The 16,892-nt window shown below is 37.9% G+C and overlaps 1 protein-coding gene across 1 annotated transcript; it reads right to left on the bottom strand.

Moving 5' to 3' along the window:
- Positions 1 to 1,297: 1,297 nt before the first annotated feature.
- Positions 1,298 to 12,261, bottom strand: LOC135469739 (putative defense protein 3). Its single transcript, XM_064748311.1, has 5 exons — positions 12,097 to 12,261; positions 5,862 to 6,072; positions 5,466 to 5,608; positions 3,821 to 3,909; positions 1,298 to 3,335 (listed from the first exon to the last, which is right to left on the bottom strand). Exons 2-5 carry the CDS (start codon positions 6,064 to 6,066, stop codon positions 2,897 to 2,899), a joined length of 876 nt encoding a protein of 291 aa, XP_064604381.1. The 5' UTR covers positions 6,067 to 6,072; positions 12,097 to 12,261; the 3' UTR covers positions 1,298 to 2,896.
- Positions 12,262 to 16,892: the final 4,631 nt, after the last annotated feature.

Below are 16,892 nucleotides of genomic sequence, written 5' to 3'. Positions count from 1 at the left end.
AATTCTTTATTAGCATAAACAATGCCATGGTGCTAAATTTCAAAATGAACTCATTTAATAATGTCTTTATAGTTAAATAGTGTGTCGTAATGACTGAATTTACTTCGAATAAATGTGATCACGTCAATTTGTACCGAGTAAATCATAGCCTCGGAAGGCTATTGTTATTCCAACCTGTAACCTGACCTAATCGGAACTGGATTAGAAGGTGTAAATTCTTGCATTGGCCAATGATCCAATGCATAACGCTGTATTTAGGTTAAAAGGAGAACCCTTATATCCTACGAAAATTGCAAGATGTGTGCACCAGTATTTATAATTTCCAGGCAACCACGCATTTAAAGCTAGATCCAAAGTGCCCTTCTGTCCTCTGTATAGGCTCACTAAATGTATAAATGTGCACTTTATCCCGACTGAAATCATCAATACAATAACATAACGAAGCGGTAAGTTTTTAATCTGTTTAGTTTGAGGAATGGCTTATTCCAACATCGATTTTTCACAAATTGGTTGAGAGCAGACCCCGGAATGACGAAGCGATCTTAAATTTCAGTCATAATTTCAAATAATTCTTGCCAAGGTAAATTCTGTGTACGTCATTGTAAACTAAATTTCATCCAAAATAACGAAAAGCAAAACACCAAGTTCAATAATTGAAATTAAGTTTAAGTTCGCTTCGTAATCCAGGGCATACTAATTAAATGAGTGAACTTCAAAAGATGTTCCTTTTTTTGATGTCTTTGTATATAAATTACTTTCGTCAGTAAGCGGCGTTCCTATTCACTACTCTTATGCCCCCATCTTAGTTTCACTTTCAAATGTTGTTTCGTTTGCAATGGTCTAGTTTCATATTCCGTCACATTTACGGTTCTGTCTCAGTAAAAAATCATGTTACAGACACTAGATGTGGTACGGGTAATCATTTTTCTTTGCACTGACACCAGGGCAATGTGATATTGAACTTTCCTTGTTGAAATTTTGAACGTGAAGCTGTCCATTAAAAGACCGAGAGATGATATATTCAAACTGTTTGTATGGTCTCCTTCGGGATTTGAACTCTGGAAACAAAGCGAAGTTCAGTGCCCGTTCTTGATGCAGTGTGATAGGGTGTTAAAACTGCAGAACAGTTTAGCCACTGACTAATGAAGCAGCACGATCGAATTCGACTCTTGCATGATAACCTTCATGATAACCGCAAGGCATTATGGCCTTGATTTTGTATTATATTCTCCGATATACCCGGAATAAATCTGATATATACGTATGCACGAAAATAAAGTGACAAAACACCAGCATGCAATGTTTGGATGTCGTCTTGTTTATTTCTCATTAGGATGACAATAGAAATTTTACCATATCTTTGAATAGAAACAAACAGAAGAGAAGATGTTCCTTTAAACGTGTTCGTGAAAATCTCTAAAAGTAATAAGCTTGAAAAACAAGACAGCCGTAAGCTTATACATCTCCGATCTAAACAAGACACAAACGTACATGCACCGGTTTTTATCACCATATAATCGGTGAAAAAAATGTACAATACGACATTACCGTGCAAAACAGACCCACGTTATATTAAAATATACTGCCGAAACTGTTGCAAAAGTATATGTATCTCAAACCTTTATAACATCTCTGAAGACAAAAATATCACAACGTAATAGGAAATGTAATATGTAAAAACAGCAAACAGGTATACCTTGGCAAAGGCGAAATTCTAAAAAAAACAATACGCGTGTAAGAAATATCATAGGAGATGTACATGTAGGTATATTATAAACTTTACAGGAAAAAAATCAATAAAAAAGAGAAAGATTTAAGAAAATAGACCGAGCGACAAAACAATGCCACACAAGCATACAGTAAGCATCAACGGACAGTTCGACAACAGACTTACAATGCCAGATTGTATATTGCCGTGAACGTTCGGACCTTGACGCACTGTCGGCGAACTGGTTATTGCCTCACTCCTTGCTCTCACCGTCGTGGTCGGTGTTAGTTCCGGTGTTCTTTGTGGTGTAGGAGCGGTAGTTGTTGTTGTTGCTGCTGTTGTGGTAGTTGTTGTTGTTGGTGCCGGTGGTCGAGTTGGTTGCGGAGGGGAAATGGTGGGTCCGGGCCTGGTGGTCTGGTGAACAGTTCTTGTGAAATAATTGTCGTTCTTGAATGACCCCTCCGTCGGGTCGAAATAACATAGGCATAATGTAATATGTTTATAGACATAAGATAAGTAGCCTTGAGTGGCATATAGCCTCATAACCTTAGTTAAAGTATAATTATGGGGGTACAATAAACACCAAAGAAGATGTAGGCATATATATTGTTAACTTATATACTTATAACAACTAAAGAACAACTACAGAATAAAATCTAAAGAACATACAAAAAACAATAAAAACGATAAGGAAACTTCCTATGAACACAAAGTGGTGTAATTCTGTACACTCAGAAAATATCTGTTGTGATATAAAAAGTGATGCTAGAATGTGTTCATCTTCTGGACCAGATCATAGTGTTAAATAGCCTACAGCAGAACTATGGTATTACTTAAATATAAAGATTCTTTTGAAAGGATATTATGTTGAATATTACATATAATCATTTTATAATAACAACAATACTTTCCAGCATCACCACAGACTTTATTTTAAAGATTTATTTTTCAGTGTGAGCAAAATGGTTTGATTTGTATGTAGGCAAAACTCACTATACTATTTGTGGCAAAAATGGCAATGCATAAATTGTATCACGAACAAAATTTGAGTAAGGAAAAATAGGAAATAATTTCCCGGCATATAGTAAACATAGAGTGGATTCAGGGAGAAACTGACCTTTCTTTTTACTGGCAAAATGAGCGAATCGGCATTATACCTAGTACCAATATGGATACCATCACTCTGATTTATGACAATGTACCAAACGAGAAAATAACGCAGCATACAATAAGTATCACCGGTCGCTGAGACAAGACACTTACGGTGCTAGATTGTACAGTCCTGTTGCCGGGGAAGTTTGCTTCTTTACTCACAGTCGGCAGAGTGGTTGTTCCCTCCTTCTGTGGTCTCACCGTAGTGACAGGTGGCAACGGCGGCGTAAAGATTCTTCGCGGTGTAGGGGCTGGAGTTGTTGTTGTGGTGGTGGTGGTGGTGGTTGCTGTTGTTGTTGTTGTTGTTCGTGTCGGTGGTCTAGTTGGTTGCGGAGGAGGAATTGCAGTCTGGCAAACAGTTCTTGTGGGATATTCACTGCTCACACTGGGTCCCCCAGACGGTCTGGAAGCATCTCTAATGACGGCGGAGGCAACCATTACCCAGAACGTTTGGTAGTTCCTCAGAAAAGTTGCGCTAAAAATTAAATATAATGGAGAAGAATGTCTATAGGTTTCCTGCAACAAAAGTTCGCACGTTAAATTATCAGAAAGGGCTTTATGCTATGCTTTGAACTCTTTTAAAATGCTTTTGACATTCGGTATCGGTAGTGTGGGGGTCATGACTTTTACAACTGTCTTGGTGTTGTTCAGGGCTGTATTCAACAATATTTCCCAGAATAAACCGCCAGCTTTTGGCAGGTAACCTGATGTATTTTCTCAGATTTCACCCAAAGCCAGTGCAATGTGCATCACATATATTGGTAGAAGGCAAATAATATTCAAAGGAAAAACAGAAAGAAGGCCCCAACAGGCAGCGCATGTTGACCTCTCTTTAACACCAATGACTAAAGAATATTGGGGGTCAGGATAATCGCAAAAATCCCTTGTCCAAGACTGGGATGGAACCCATGCACGTCTTGCATAACCATGATTAGATCAGCAGCTTTTAATAATACTTACAAAACGACGACATCACCGACGGACTGATCAGGAGCTATCCACTGCAGGGCAACTTCCGTTTTCTCGCTGGACCCTGTATGTGTCATTGCCTGTAACAATGAGGATGTTCATGTAATTGAAATAATGTAATAAAAGACGTACAACAGTTTCGACATTGCATGTGATAGGCCTACTTGACAAATGGTTACACGTATTACCGGTGATATCCGGCCACTTGTCAATTTACCACAGTTAGGTTTCAATCTAAATGTTTATGTATATCCACTGCAGGGCAACTTCCGTTTTCTCGCTGGACCCTGTATGTGTCATTGCCTGTAACAATGAGGATGTTCATGTAATTGAAATAATGTAATAAAAGACGTACAACAGTTTCGACATTGCATGTGATAGGCCTACTTGACAAATGGTTACACGTATTACCGGTGATATCCGGCCACTTGTCAATTTACCACAGTTAGGTTTCAATCTAAATGTTTATGTATATGCCTACACTCAAAAATGAATCTGTTAAATTTAAAAGAAAGTCTGTTGTCTGCGTGATGTTAGAATGTATTATGCTATTGCAGCAGTTTATTAAAATATAACCCACATATTCTATTAATTCAAGATTATGTTAGTTGCAATTTATGACACTAAATGGTCTATAGTTGCTCAGAATGTTGTTGTGACCACATTTAACATGCAATCCATTAAAACAGGTAAAGCCGTGGGTACGCAATATGAGAAATTATGTCGTTAAAATTTACCTAAGGATTTCATTCTTACCTTCAATCTTAAATCTTACATGCCCTCTAGCACAATGGCTTAAGCAAAATTAGAGAAGAATACATAGAGGACATTGTACAGTGAAGGTTGAATATCCTCAATATTTTCCTCGCGAGAGGTGAAAATGATAAGCCACGAGACGCGAAGCTGTTACGTTTTGAATAATTCTGACGTCGCCCAAGGGGATGGGTTCTTGTCTTCGAAACCGAGCTTGTGGGCTTTAACATTATGAATTACAAAAAGTGTCCTGGCTTAATTTACCTTGCAAGAATATGAACATCCCACATATTCACCTGCACAGCTTGTGTTGTCATGTGTCACTGACTTAAGTCAGACAGTTAATTTACAGACAGCTGAATACAGGCGAACGAAATAGACTATAATACAAGCCCCTAATGCAAGCCTCATTCGTTATACAATTATTAACACGATTAACTGCTGTCTAGTAGCCGTTTACAAACATGCACATGTGCATGTACACATACGCAACGAAGCGTGAAAATCGTATCGTAGAAAACAAATCTCAAAGACGTAAAAGGGGCCTCCGTGGCTTAGTTGTTTAGGGCGCTAGCGCAGCGTAATCACCCAGGAGCCTCTCGCCAATGCGGTCGCTGTAAGTTCAAGTCCGGCTCATGCAGGCTACCTCTCCGGCCGCATGTGGGAAGGTCTGTCAGCAACCCTCGGATGGTCGTGGGTTCCCCCGGGCTCTGCGCGGTTTCCTCCCATCATAATGCTGGTCGCCGTCGTATAAGTGAAATTTTTTGGAGTCCGGCGTAAAACACCAGTAAAAATAAATCAAAATTATTGATCAGTCATGTTTACTTTCTCCACTAAATATGCTCACACATTTAAGCTTATCACGTAATATTTGTTCACCGACCTGATTAAATGATCCGCAACCAGGCACATTTCTTGTCTGTGGGGCGTTCGTGAAGAAACCCACCGGTGCAGTGGATCCAACGGCACGGACTTGAACCATGAATCCCTGGAATATCTCGTTGTTACAAGCGGAGTAGAGAGTCACTGAGGGAAAACGACACAGTTATCACATGTTTTACCTGGCTTTTTTTTTAGTTACGTGCGAACAAACTTTCGTTGATTTTTTTTTTGTGAGTATATTTAGCTTTATCTTAAAAACACTAGAAAAAAGGCCACACTGTTTTATCATAAAGGCTGTATCTGGTGAAAATTTCATCTCAGTTATATTTTACTCTCTGATAGTAGATTCACCTCTGTTATATATCATCAGTAGCTTTAATATACATGTATAATATACCTGCTATCTGCTCGTTGGGCGAGTATGTGTTTTTCTCGAGTCTCACAGCAAATGGTGGAGCACTTGTTTGCGGCAACTGACCCCTGTGTCCGGGAGTCAATGACTCGCAGGCTGTGGCTGGAGCCCCGGAAGGGAAAGCGTGGACACAAGGCAGCACCGCTGCCAGCAAGACAAGGAGGGCAACACTGGAAAAATAGGACGCCATTCTGTCCTGAAAAGAGTGCCATATATGATCATATAAGCATATTATAGTGATATGCAAGGGAGGTAATAAAACCGCGACTAATTAATGTATTCATGAAGTCAGTGTTCTCTCAATATTTATGAATGACCTATTTATTCATCTGCATACCACATCCATTTTTTTTGTTGCTTTGCGAAATAAAATTATATACGGTAGTATATATGGTAGCTATGAAATTAATAAACTTGAATACATTCATACTGAAGACCTGATGTTACAATTGCAGTTCTAATCAATATAAGAGTACCATTTATTATTTTCAACAGTTAAAATATTTAAAGAAAATAGCATTTAGGGACAATTTTTTGGAGGGGCGCTGAGTAACTGAATAACTTTCCCTTAATAAGGATGAGCGGCACCAAAGTATGTTATCGAGCAAAGAAAGTATACCTGATAATTTCGAATATAGTTGAATTAACCTTACCAGTTATAATTATCATTAGCATGTCACTGAGCTGTAAATAATCTAAGATATTACTCTAATGATTATTGATAATTCCAATCTATATAGGAAAGGAAACATATTCTGTTACTCCTGTCAAATAAAAAAGTTAAAGGAACTAACCAATCAAAAGTCAGTGTGTTCAGATTTGAAATGCGTGAGTGGACATGCAGTGCATGATGGGACTCCTCACCGAGAATATACTTTGCCTATTTTGTGCACTCCATTCAAAAACGCTTCCGTTATCTCGGTTCCGTAATGATTGTCAATCTAGTGGAATAAATCCATTCCTGGTTAAGGATTAATTCGTTAGATCGACGAAAATGTTAAGATGTTAGTAATGCCTTCAACGAAGGAACTATTGGTCTACGATTCATCATAGTTAGGGATGAGATATCACTCTGTTCTGCCACGGCTCAAATTCAAGTGATTTTGAGGTGCACACCTCTACAGTCTCATATTACGTAGGACTGAAAGATTGTGACACCCTGGCTAATCAACTGCATACGGTGGGCTGTGTCATATGCCACAAGCTAACGTATGGAGGAACATGTTATATTACCTTTACATGCCACCATGCGCTTCATAGCGTGAATGTTTTTAAGTACATAAGTACATGCTTGTAGCTCGAGTGAACAGAGGGAAAATCAAGAGTATAAACATATATGCGTGTGTATCTCTCATATGACTTCTTTAAATATAAGTGCAATCTGTAATGTCGTGTCTAGCCCCGCGTGTATAGACCTGTCTCCGTCCCCCAGGGTACAAACCGTGACTCGACAAAAAAAAAATTCTTAGTTAAGCCACGCTGTTTTTTTATTGTTGTTTAATTTGTCGTGTATTATTTATGTTTTTTACATTTATTTTTAACAAAACATGCAAAAGCCAGCATATAGGATAACGCATGGCACCATTGCCCTATGGTTTCATTATACACGAGGATAAGGCTTGCATTACCTAGATTGCATGCGGTATTTTCATCTCTTTTTCATTGGTTTTTAACACCACATTTTATCATAGTCTATGCGAAAGCAAATTAAAATTCAGTATCTGAATGAACTTTGGAATTCAATTTGATTAGGTCAAACCAAGAAGCTTAGGTGATGTAAGACCACTATAATTCAGAAATAACAGAAACATTTTGTTTGAATTTATATTCCAAATCGCTTTGTAAAAATCATTCCAAAAATCAATAGGAGCCCAACAATTTTTTAACAGAAATTAACCAGATAGTGGGCATACTGTTTAAACTCTAATGGAAATTCAGGGTGGAAGGTAAAGGGTATTCAAATGCCATCTGCGGCAAACAATGTCCACACCACGTCACAGGGCCGACCCACATAAGCACAGCCTTATGTCTCTACATGTATCTCTTATAACAAAATCCTGGAAAGTTTTGTCTGCAAACCTATCTTTAACGGATTTATGCCTGTAAGAAGCAAACGGTATCCTATGTACTGCATTCTGGCCAGTTCTTTGTGTAGGGAAGACGATTGTTGTGTTTTATGTAATATAACAAGTATTATAAAAGATTACAGCAAAAAAAGAAAAAATATGAAGAGCAGCATGATATATGTGATGATAACACATGCAGAGCAGCATGATATATGTGATGATAACACATGCAGAGCAGCATGATATATGTGATGATAACACATGCAGAGTAACAGAGCAGCACGATATATGTGATGATAACACATGCAGCGCCGCATGATATATACGATGATAACACATGCAGAGCAACATGATATATGTGATGATAACAATTGCAGAGCAGCATGATATATGTAATGGTAACGCAGCAGTTTTAGTAATTTTAGTCTCGAGAAGTGGCGCCAAATGGAATAAACTGCAAAACAAGACGCCAGATTTCGCCTGTCACATGTGACTATTTCCAAACTTGCACACTTTCGTTTCATTCTACGCGCTGTAGTCTTTATATTATTGACCTATAGATAATAACATTTGTCACATTTTCTGGAGAGAAACCTAGAATTTCAAACATCTATTAACCACACTTTTACCAACCTTCCCAGGTAAAAGTTGAGAATGTTTTCCGTGAGAAATGTCGCTCTTTAAGAATAATATTCATTACAATGTTAGTTTAGATGATGATCGTTTTCCAAGGTTTTTCAAAAAAAGTGTAACAGAAATTTATGATAAGCGGAAAACTAACTCAAATTACTTATATATAAGGACATACTGAACGCAACAGTTAGATAAACCTGTACATGAAAGAAATGTGAACTTGGTAAGGTCAATAAAAAAAGCGACTGATTTACCCTTACAAAACCTGATATTGCATGGTGGAATAAAATGGGCTTATTCTTCTGTAATACAGACAGGTGCAATATCCCACTTGTGTATATTTGACGCAACATTTCATCTAATCTATCTCACATAAAGTTTAAAAAGCGTATATCTTTTTTTAACATTATTAAAAAGGTTGGCGTGTGCCAGCCCTAAGCGGGACTGATTTACACCAAAACTGAGAGATTTACACATAAGACTTAATTATTCAGATCATTACGAAACATTATAATCTCCCTGTAGATATTATATAATCAGCAACAGCCTGGAAAATGTTCAATCGGTGGTTATTAGGACTTAGCAACCCTTCCACAGTAAGACATTTTACACTCAGAGGCGTATACCTTTTTGCATTTTGTGTTGTGGTATAACCGAAATGTCGGTATTGAAAGCGAGCCAAATAGTTCACCAAGTTAAAAGCGAAAAATATCCTTGAGTACGGCGTAAAACACCAATCAAATAATTAAATGAAAGCCAAAACTTACAAATAGCAATCAGGCGTATTTTTTGGTGTTTGTATAGCCTGGACCACGTCTTTTGTTTTTTGTTTTTTTTCACGAGGTACCTCAGTTATGTGGATATACGTCATTAATCGATCCAACTCCTTAGCGAGATATATATTATCGTAATTGCATGTATAGCTTCCACTGATTCTTAACCATTCCATCATCATTTTGTTGTGTATTGGACAACAGTTGATAACAGTTAATACGTTCTTTTCACTTTGCATGTTTAACACGGTGATCATGCGAGGAATGTTTTCCTCGACAGAACCACTATACAAAGTATCTCACAAAAGCCACAAGTACACAAGTGCCTCATTGTTCTCTTCACATGACATCACGGGATATTCAGCGTGAAACATCGCTAACCGACATTTGTGGTCAAATCTGATTAGATTGAGATCACTAGAATGTCCAAATCGGCGAAAAAAAAAATGAGACGCACGATTTCTTCCAGTGTAATGAATACTTCTGTTATAGATGGCTATCGTTCATGATTTGAGTTCGATGATTTTACCTGTTCATGTATATACCTGTAGGCCTACCCTTCAGGATAAGGACAGTGTCCTCGTTTTAACTACACACTCACTGCTTTGGGGTCAGCAATCTGATAAATTCGAATAATATGGATGATATAAAAGGCTATAACGCGGAGAATAAAGCTAAAGGAGAGGCCACAGTGAGTTAGATGGAATTTAAAGTTTTCACATGTAAGTGGAGAAATCCAGCCTTTGTCAGTCCACCTCAGCTATAGTGTTTGTATTTGTTTGTTTGTTTGTTTTTCTTCATATAAACAAAAGAATAATACTTTAATTAAACAAAAGATAGCCATGAAACATTGAAGAACGTCATTAACCTCACGTGTAATTATCAGTAATTGATAATGTCAAGGTCAATAAAATGTGGTCATCTTCACATCTGTTTTATAGCACATTTGGATCTGTACCTGTGCTTTTTTGTCGGAGAGAATCGTTTTTATTGTGTCTTGTATACAGTCACCACAACACCCCACCCCCTCACCATCCACCCACTCAATATTTAATAAACCTTAATATTTCTTTTTTTCCTTAAGAAAACAATTGCACATATAACGGGTTTTATATAGGCCTACAAATTTGTCGCTTTTGTAGCTTGTTATCAAAACTGCTATGGTATTTTTCGTTCTTCTCACAAGTATTTCATGCTGGAGGACTCATGAAAACTAAGATGATGTTTGTATGGCCAATAAAGTTAACGGATCTATTCATATTCTTGACCCCGGGCTTAATTAAGCGGTTAATTAAGAGTTAAGCGGTTATAGATTTTTCCCTTCGTCATGCATGTTACAGTTTTCTGGAGCGTATGCACTACATCCTTCAGGGCTAAATTCTTCTTTCTCATGTTTTCTGGTTGTTGTGTATATAATACCCAGGGTCGGATACAAACCTACAACAGACGTATTTTATTAGTTCGTTCTATGTTTTATAATATAATAGCCCAGGGGTACGGTAGATCAGCCAAGCGAGGGAAGAGGGGGGGTGGGGGGGAGACAAGTTAATCAATGATATTTAATCTAGTATTAACCATTCATGGTATCACGGCTTATAACACTCAAAAAAATCTTTTAAATCAAAAAGTCTGTTGTCTGAGTGATGCTAGAATGTGTTCCGTTATTGCATAATATTTTTCTGTCATTGCAAGACATCCCTTTATGCTGTTAACTTTATATTGTACAATTTTTAATTCATCACGAAATCTTCTTCTAGACTAACATATTGTGTTGAATATGACGCAGTAATCCATGTGATAATAACAGAATACATTCTACATCACTTAGACAACATATTTTCATTTAAAATTAGCAGACTTGTTTTATAAATAATATGAAAAAGTGTACCCATGCACCTCATCGCCCCCACAAGCCACGTTTAGTCAGCCAGTTACATCTACATCCGCCTATGAGAAGCCATCACAGTGTACACGTAGGTTAGAGTATTGATTCTGCACACTGTGTATACGTACATGCATCTATATACCACAACCTAAATCTGGCACGGCGCTTTAAATTACATTGTATTGACAATTTGAGCTTCAGTCTGGACTAGGAGTTTACAGTTTTTGCTGGACAATTTCTTTTTGAAAATGACTATCCGAAGATCTATCATGCATTTCTGAATAAAATATAACGGTATATTTACACCCACAGAAAACATTTATTCGGTCAAGGAGATAAATGAGTTTTAATTTATTAATTTAATTCTGTTCTGATTAAAATTTATTCTGATGTGCTCAGTGCTTATAACGCATCTAATATGTGCAGACATATAATTAATGTCCCAAGCAAAACGTCGGCTACATCACAGGTCCCGTGAAATGTCCATCGAGGCACACAAACCCAAGTGCAAGTAGTGGTAGAATATGCATATGTCCAAGAATATACATTATATACACATAAATTGTTTCTCTCCTGGAGATATTTGAGGTATAAAGCTGTAAATTCTATTAAATTACCTTTTCATAGTTAGGAAATAGCGATAGTTCAGGGTCAGTGCAGGTGGTTTATGTTAAATAACTTCAGAAACTCCAGCTTACTCCCACCACAATGCTGGCCGCCGTCGTGAAATATTCGTGAGTACGGCGTAAAACACCAAACAAATGCCTTAATCAATGCTGAAACAAATAAACCGACAAAACAGACGGAAAATATCATTTAAATGGAATGCTCGTGGCAGTTCTAACAACTATACTGGTACTTACGATATGTATATCTGTATCTTGATGTGTCAGTCTATGTCAGATCCTGTCTTAATCCAAATGTTTGGGGGCGACAATTACAAAGCACAGCTGCAATCAGTAACGTGTTCAGACAGCATGTGTAATTCAGCCCAACAGTCCTATATGTAAGGAAATAAAGTCCTGGAACGTTAGCCGACTCTTCTCGCATCAATTAAGTTCAGTCTGTAATAAGTGATATCACGACCCGGATGGTTACTCATGTGTTTCTAGCCTGCATGTCTATCTGCTTTAAGCGTCTCTCTATTTCATGACTGTGTTCATTTGACACGCTTGACTAAAAATCTTCTTCGTCAAGGATATTTTGTTTTGTAATTATAGTTTTTGCATGCGTCATCATGTATAGGCCCAAAACGTACACTCTATCGCACGAGATCTTCATGCGTGTTGACATCACGTAGCCTGCGGCCTTCATGTGAAACATAGTGGGCTGTTGGATCAAACTCTTTCAAGTGAAGTTTTTGTTTTATTTCTTATTTCTATATATGCACAAGCCAAAACGCCTGACATCGTTTTCTGCTATAAGTGAAACCCATAACACCCAGTGAAATAAAAAGAATGTGTGCAATGAACCGAAAAACATTCTTCATACTGTTTTCATTCCGGTATCTCATTGCATCTGACAAGATCGGAAATTCCCGGTATGTTACGTCGTTTCCGGAGATACACGATAGATTTGGCTTTTCCTTTTGTTCATTATTCAGGTCCACTAAAAGCCTACTTACTGACAGTGACAACTTGCATTCATATACACAGTGGGGATTTAAAGTCTCCTATTTAAAACAAAAAGCACGATTTATTTATTTATTTAGTTTTTGCAATACAACTTGGTGAAATAGCACGTAAGTCATTATACTTAACGGGGTTATAACTTAACGTTATAACTTTTATTTTGAGTGAGTGATTGAGTGAGTGAGTGAGTGCTTGGGGTTTAATTGTATCTTGGAAGTGTGACTGTTTGTGGGGTGACTATAAACCGTTTTGGGTGCGTGTGGATCCGTGTGTGCAGTTAGTTGAAGACCATTCGTCTTTTCACCTAAGGATTCCTTCGTCATCATATGACTGAAAAATTGTTGAGTACGACGTCAAACCCCAAGCACTCACTCACTTTTTTCACCAAAGTGATGTGCATATCTGTACGTCGCATGTGGGAATGTTCGCCTGTAACTTCCCAAAGCTTGATGGTTTTGAATCTTGAAAGCACGCCTGTTAATTTCTTCCACTCATAAAACTGACCTCCCTCGCCTATGTATGTATTTACATGTAGGTGAAAAATTGTTGAGTACGTCGTTGAACTGCAATCAGACAAAGAAATCAATACCTCGTATTCGTTTGGCTGAGAGGATGGAAAACAATGGTACATATATAACCATCTCGTACTTTTCTATCCCATACTTTCATTATCTTTTCACAATATGCACAATCTCCAGGCACATGCGCATGCGCATGCACAGATTCGATCTGAATATAAAATCATTAATACAGGGACTCTCATCGGCGCATCTTTGAACATCAGTGCATACACTCACACAAAACCCTCAATGAATGTATGATTATGACGGCAATATTTCAATCACATCGGGGCGACAAATGCATAGGCGGAAGAACAGCAGAGGTTTGTGTATACACTCCTAAAACTGACACTGTTATGTATGTATACAACAGTAATAATGTTGGAGGAGCGCATTATATAATATAATTAAGTAGTACCGCATAGAGAGAAAAACCGGAGCAGAGTCGAGAGTGTGATACCTGGTAAATGGTCACATGTACTGGTGAAATACAGCCTCTTATTTTGGAAGGCATTTGAAGGTTAACACTTTGACACTTTTTTGGGGTTAGAAATTTAACACTTTATACCATACTTTGTGGCATAATCTAGCACCATGTAGTGGAGAAACGACAAGAACTATGTTGCGGAGAAAACGGCATGGCGCGGAACGCCGCGTCGATTCTTTTTCAAGAATCAACTGCTGCGAGTAATTTCTCCAACTCAGACGTGTTTGTAGTAACGTAACAACCATCGATTCTTTTTCAAAGAATCGCGCGGTGTAATTTCAAGCAAATAATAAAAAGACGTCACAGTTAGCGTTAATAAATGCCTTTTCGTTCCGGCTGAGCTGCAATATTTGCATAGTTAAAAATAATATGCAGCATGGTTGATCTGACGGTGTAACATGAAGTTTTAGCGCAACAGCGTTTGAGCTTTTAACCAATAGGAGCAAAGTCCGTTGTGCTCTATGTAGGTTACTACTTGAGCGTGCACTGGGTGTGTCAGAATATGGACGGTGACTCGGTCTATGATTAGTTATGCTGGAAAGCAAATCTGAATTGACCTAAGTTTACATAAAATCTGGTGAAGCCTGATAGTAGATTACACAATTTCTGTCACATTGACATGTCAAGGCCACGAGATATCCAAAATGTTCGTAGTCAGAATGTCACAAATTAGACCCACCAGTTCAATGTATTACAATCTCTGTTTTGCTGTTCATATTTGTGCTCAAAAGAATTGATGACGCCACTCTGCCTTTTCTCACACTGGGAACGTTTGGTGTATTTGAAATGAAGGCGAAGAACGAAACTGTCAGAAAATGAATTTCAAACAAACGTTTCAAGTCGTCTAAAAGAAGAAGGTTATGTGGTCTTCCCGGATAGCTCAGTATTGGAATGTTTTAAAGTCTTGTGTTCGTGTGTTCGAATCCCGCTCTAGCGTACACCAATCGACGGCGCACTCAGGTGGTACAAGTTGTCACCATCACCACTCAAACCACAAACTTGCGAGTGTGGATTCTTGAAAAAAAAATCAGCTGCGCAGACAATAGCTTGACGTAACAGCAAACGTATAAGCGGTGTCAACAGTTCTAGGTATTGTTTGACTTTATACATCTTAACTGGTATCTAACACTGTGTTAAAGCTTTCAAACAATCACTTCTAGCTGGTGTTTCTAACTATATAAATGTTACAGACAGGCTTTTGGCCAAAAAGAAATCGGTCAGCGCGAGTCCAATCTAACGTCTGCTATTATTTTAGAATAGCCCAAATAACAACCTGTAGGTTTCACAAAATATCAGTCGCGTCTGTGATTACCTTGCTGTTTAAAATTGGTAATAAAAAAATCAAAAACTTTATAACACAGGTCGGGTTAAAATTTTTCAAACTTTAGAATCATTCTAACATTATAAGTAGATTGCGAAGTTTTCAGTGTTAAGAGACTGAACACGAATCTGCTGATTTGTGACGTAGACCATGTGTAGATTATCTGTGATTGTAGTGTGACCCAAGGTTATTCACTCAAAAAATTAATTTTAATAGAAAATCTGTTGTCTGAGTGATGGTGGAATGTATTCTGTTATAGGAGCAGATTAATCTGTTGAACATTACTCACATATTTCATGAATTCGGCATAAAAAGATTCTATGAGACTAACAGGATGTTTCGTTGAATATCACACAGTATTATGTTATAATAACAGAGTGCAGCACTCTAGCAGCACTCAAACCATGGACTTTCTGGAAAATTTAATTTTTTGAATGTTTGTTGATGAGATATATTGTATCTTCATAGATTCTTCTTATTAAAATCCTGTGGAATATCACGACACCAGATATGACAACCTATAACTGACAACATCTTGTCCACGAAAGGCTGAGTATACCCTGTTCATGAGATTGTATTATATCTTTAAAAGATTCTTCTCATTAAGGCCGAAAGTCAATTAAAGCTGACTTATCACAGCGAATTTGAGTACACTAGCTAACAGAAACTGACGATCTTCATTCTTGATCAGATAGGACAATCTAACGGTCTACACCCGATATCTATCTCCTCATATCGCTCATTTTTAAGAAAAAAAGTACTGAAATGTAGTGCATTATGTTTGTATATATGCTTGAGGTTTACTGTTTCAGTCAGGTGTGTGCGCATATACTATATTTTCTTGTGGCACGACGAGTCCATGCCGTCAAAGTGCTGTCGCCACCGAATTATGCCGAAGACATCAGACCTGACAACCCACCCATTCAATAACATTATACTGACACCGGGCCAGCTAGTCCTGTTTCCTTGCTCAAACATTTCAGTGCTTAGCGACAAGCGAGGCAGCAACAAGCACTATTTTTAAGTCTGACATGACATGGGTTTAATCCCGGTTCTTCCAACCTCGAGGCGGACGCTCGAACCATTACGCCAACGAAGCGGTGAACAAAGTGCGGAGTGGCCGGTTTAGACCTGCACGGTAGGAAGGAACATGCACGTTTCGTTGAAAATATCGACTGAAGAAGATTTCAACGAACTGGTCTCAATTAACTTTATAAGCAACAGATAACTGCAAGATCATAGAAAATGTGGAGGAACAATAGTAGTGTAATCTGTATTTTGCATGCTCAGTTAGAATTGAAGTTTTATACAGTAGATACACAGATAAAAAAAATGGAGCATTATTTATCATACAGTAAGGTGAACCTTTAGCCGTCATTCGCGTGTGAAAAAACAAACTCGCGGGTTAACACATGCACTTCAGTTCGGAAAGGAATCAAACATAACGTGTATACAGACATCCTGAGCAAACTTTCTGTCAAAACTAACTTCATTTCACCAATAACCGCCATGCCGCGCCATGTCGAATGTTTTTATCTGACTGGGAGTTTAACCGAATCTTCAATACACAGTTACATTGTTTCGGGCATATCAGGACGATGTCTTCTTGTAGCAGGTCGGGCAGAATTCCGATATTTTTATAGAGTTGTCTCATTGGAAC

This window comes from Liolophura sinensis, chromosome 7 (genome assembly GCF_032854445.1).
Source record: "Liolophura sinensis isolate JHLJ2023 chromosome 7, CUHK_Ljap_v2, whole genome shotgun sequence".
NCBI classification, from domain to species: Eukaryota; Metazoa; Mollusca; class Polyplacophora; order Chitonida; family Chitonidae; genus Liolophura; species Liolophura sinensis.
Note: the sequence above shows the minus strand (reverse complement) of the source record. Positions and strands in the feature narration are given on the sequence as shown.

Coding starts and splice junctions, on each gene's coding strand:
- LOC135469739 (XM_064748311.1), bottom strand. CDS start 6,066: ATGGCGTCCTATTTTTCCAGTGTTGCCCTCCTTGTCTTGCTGGCAGCG. Junction 5,609..5,861: donor GCCCAACGAGCAGATAGCAG/GTATATTATACA, acceptor GTTTTCCCTCAG/TGACTCTCTACTCCGCTTGT. Junction 3,336..3,820: donor GTCGGTGATGTCGTCGTTTT/GTAAGTATTATT, acceptor TTTAATTTTTAG/CGCAACTTTTCTGAGGAACT.